General features: G+C 34.7%; 1 protein-coding gene across 1 annotated transcript; it reads right to left on the minus strand.

Moving 5' to 3' along the window:
• On the minus strand, nt 1–1,738 carry LOC106135454 (splicing factor 3B subunit 6). Its single transcript, XM_013335747.2, has 3 exons — nt 1,399–1,738; nt 648–766; nt 1–256 (listed from the first exon to the last, which is right to left on the minus strand). The coding sequence occupies exons 1-3, from the start codon at nt 1,426–1,428 to the stop codon at nt 25–27; spliced, it is 381 nt and encodes a 126-aa protein (XP_013191201.1). The 5' UTR covers nt 1,429–1,738; the 3' UTR covers nt 1–24.
• Nucleotides 1,739–3,797: the final 2,059 nt, after the last annotated feature.

A 3,797-nucleotide genomic window follows, 5' to 3' on the forward strand; every position in this document is an offset into this window, starting at 1 on the left:
TTCTAGATTTTTACTGATATTACTTTATTTACGAAGATCTTCACTTGATATACCATATTTCTTTTTAAGTGTATCTAATTCTTCTTGTTTCTTTTCAATATCCATACCTTTGAAAGCTTTGTTAGATCTGTAGTATAAAACAACTAGATACCTATTACAAACATTAAAACCGGACAAGTGATCACATGCATTTTTTGCATCAAAGATATCTTCATAGACAACAAATGCTGTTCCTCTTGTTTCTGGCGTGTTTCCACTGAAAAGAAACATTTCATACATTATACAACATTTAAAATTATTTTTAGCTATATACATGCATACATAAAACACGCCTTTTGCCTGCCCATCTGGGAAAGAGGCGTGATATTTTGTATGCCCTGCCTACCCCTCCAGGGAAAGAGGCATGATTTTATGTATGTATACAAATACAACAATGTATTGCTCAATTGGTAAACAACGAAAGCCAAATATTGTCATTTCTTTTGGTTCTGCCCCATACATCAAGTTTAATATCAATAGATGTCAAGTGGGACCTAGAGGTAAATCACTCTTCCTATAGGAATTTTAAATGTCTAGATCCAGTAGTTTGGGTTGTGCATTTATATGTCAGTCAGTGTCATCATTTATATACATAGATTGATACTTACACTCTAATTTGCCTGATTGCACCATATTTTCCAAAGATGTCATACATTTCTTCAGCTGATATTTTGTAAGGTAAATTTCTAATATACAAAATTCTGTTTACTTCTGGAGGTAATCGTACCTAAAACAATAACAAAATAAAATAAGAACTTCCTTCTTCCTCTTCGCTTTAGTCCCAGTTGCATCCTCACCACTCTGGAGAGGAGCCCTGGGTAAACCCTTGACCTGGATCCTGCTTTTTACATGAAGCGATTCCCATCTTACCTCCGCAACCATTGAAGGTAAACCTAACCCATTTTGGATCGATCCCCGTTACACATCCAGTTGCCTGCATGTGTAGGTTTTCTCATGATGTTTTCGGTCATGGTAAGAGCATCAGTTAGCATTCAAACTAATTTACACAATTTGGAAAATGTTCCTATGTACCTATGAATATTTTCGAAATTTTTGGCAGTTTTTACAGTCGCCAACCTCTTCTTATACTATTAAAAACCTCACGGTCATACTTTAAAGTTTGAAGAAGCTCAGGAAGGTATAAAGAAATATATACGGTACGATTTACGCATACTGAGTAAGCCTCTAAGTAAGTACCTACTTATATAGATAAACATCCAAGACCCAATCAGGAAAAGTTCTTTTCTCATCATGCCCTGGCCGGGATTCGAACCCGGGACCTCCGGTGTCACAGACAAGCGTACTACCGCTGCGCCACAGAGGCTGTCGAAATAAAAGTCGTACGGAAAATATACTTACATTTGCACGCCGCTGTAAAGCCAAAGCCATTACGGAATCAAAAACTGTTACACCCGAATAAAGGAATAGGCAAGGCCTTAGTACAATAAATTACAAGTTGATGTTCTTTTTAGTTTTGTAATAATCAACCAGTTAAGCCACGTAAAGTATAAAATATGCGAAGCGACCATACAAATAGGTACAATACAAGGCTTTTACCAAAACAAAAAGCCAAAGTAGGGATAGCGATCTGATATCGGTTAATTTTTTAAGTCGATATGCAGTACTGAATCGATTTTTAGGCTAACTTGACTTTGACATTGATAACCCGACTGAGCACTGATAATAGATGTGTTCGTTAGAATAGAATAGAATAGAATAGATTTATTTTCAAAATTGGATACAAGGTATCACTTATTGACGTCACATAACTTAAATCTAATTATAACTACTATTAATTACGTTATTATTAGGTAGCAAAATAAATATTACTAATATTTTTTATTTATTTATTTATTCAAATATATTTAAATAATAGTAATTAAAATTTTAATAACTGATATATTAGTAAGGAAATATTGTTTATTATATATGAGAACAGCGCTATCTATCATAAGCTTGCGTAAACTAATTACTATGATTTTAATGGCGTCTTTTAAACCGGAGGCGTCTATGAAATGATTTATATGGATAATACATTGATGTCTCTATCCCATCCTAAACTGAAATAATAATATGTAAAAGTCACAACTCACTTAGGTTATGCGGCATAACTTATGCCGTTATGTCGCTATTAGACTTAGGTTATGCCGATATAACACTGTTTAAGTCTTATAACGGAAAGTGGAATAAGAGTTAGACAGTTAGATTCTGAACTCTGACTGTAAGACCGGGCTCGACAACTCTGATTATCGAATAGTGTAACAAGAGGGGTCTTATTAAAACCTATCCCTATAAAACTTGTTAGCGACACATTAAATTTAACATAGCGCACACTCATTAAAACATTGTCATATTGTAGCACACTCATTAAGTATTGTATTGTATAGAACAAAAGAAGCGAGATCAAACAATACCCCCACTACGACGGTCAATTGCATTAGATAGTACACTAGAAAGCGAATGAGCACTTTAGAGGCATATTTTAGATATTGTTATTATTATTTATGAAACCTTATTGATAAACGATAACGCAGACCGTCATAGATAAGTGATAACGCTATTTTCATAAAAGTCAAGGACACAAGGTCAATAATTGGATTCTGTTTTTTGATGTCAACAAATGTAAGTAAATTTCTCGAAAAGTATATTGTTTATAGAAACGAAAGTATTGTAATAAGAAAGTATGATATATGTATTTTTGTATAACTTAGAATTTATTAGAATCTTATATTGTATATTCGAGAAATATTTAAAAGTTGACAGGAAATTTTGATGAAAGCATAGGTTGAAGACAAACTTTTGTTAAAATCTCTTTGAGAAAGAATTGTGATATTTGTAAATTATTTTATATGATGAGAATTTTTGTTACTTTATTTGGAAAATGGAAATTGCTATGTTTTATTCATGTAAAATTGAGAAAAGTAAATAAATATCACCTAAGCGAAGCTATGCACAACACCAGAAATCGTCACGAAATTTGAGGTTCGCGTTAAGGTATTACTCCGACTTACAATAGTAAAATCGGCGGCAGAGGGCGTCGTAGTGCAATTGTTCCAGTTTAAAGTGAAAAATCAAGAAAAAGAAGACCCCAAGAAAGAAAAAGTCCTCAAGGAAGAAAAAGTCTTCAAGAAATTAAGTCGGAATAATACCTCTTAGTGTAATAGTTTAATAGTGTTAGGAAATTAGTATAAGGTGTTGTGCGTGGTTAGTGGACGGACAAATTGTGTGTATTGTTTTCGTTTTTTAATTCTTCAATTAGTTTAGTGGTTTCTAATAAGACTTGAACATAGTGAGTAGGTATTCCAATTAGTGATAGTGCTATTGGATTTCAGTGACTGAACCTTTAAACCGTGAGTAATTCAGACTTTATTAAGTGACATAGACTTTAATTAGAGAGAGAGACTCGATATTTAGTGATCATATAGTGAATAGACACTCAGTGAGTAAGGTCAATGACCCCACGTATAGTAAATTATTGACAATCCAGTGAAATTAGACATAGGCTTTTGGAAGAGGTTGATGACCCTTTTTCTACACAACCTACCATCCGAGGATTCTTTGTTGGCCTCACTGCCGCGTCCGCAGCCGTTGACGTCTCATACCAGCGGGGGGGGCGGACTTCTACTGGAGCGGAATTCGGGACTCCCTATAAGTGAAGGGGAGGCTAGGGGAGGCAGGTACCTAGTCAGGGTTATACTGTCACCTCGACCCGCAACAAAGGCGTGGTCCTTCGAGCCGGATCTTCAATACCTTTCAAA

The sequence above is a fragment of the Amyelois transitella genome, chromosome 3, assembly GCF_032362555.1.
Source record: "Amyelois transitella isolate CPQ chromosome 3, ilAmyTran1.1, whole genome shotgun sequence".
Classification (NCBI taxonomy): Eukaryota; Metazoa; Arthropoda; class Insecta; order Lepidoptera; family Pyralidae; genus Amyelois; species Amyelois transitella.

Coding starts and splice junctions, on each gene's coding strand:
- LOC106135454 (XM_013335747.2), bottom strand. CDS start 1,428: ATGGCTTTGGCTTTACAGCGGCGTGCAAAT. Junction 767..1,398: donor CTTTACAGCGGCGTGCAAAT/GTAAGTATATTT, acceptor TTATTGTTTTAG/GTACGATTACCTCCAGAAGT. Junction 257..647: donor GCAATCAGGCAAATTAGAGT/GTAAGTATCAAT, acceptor GTTTCTTTTCAG/TGGAAACACGCCAGAAACAA.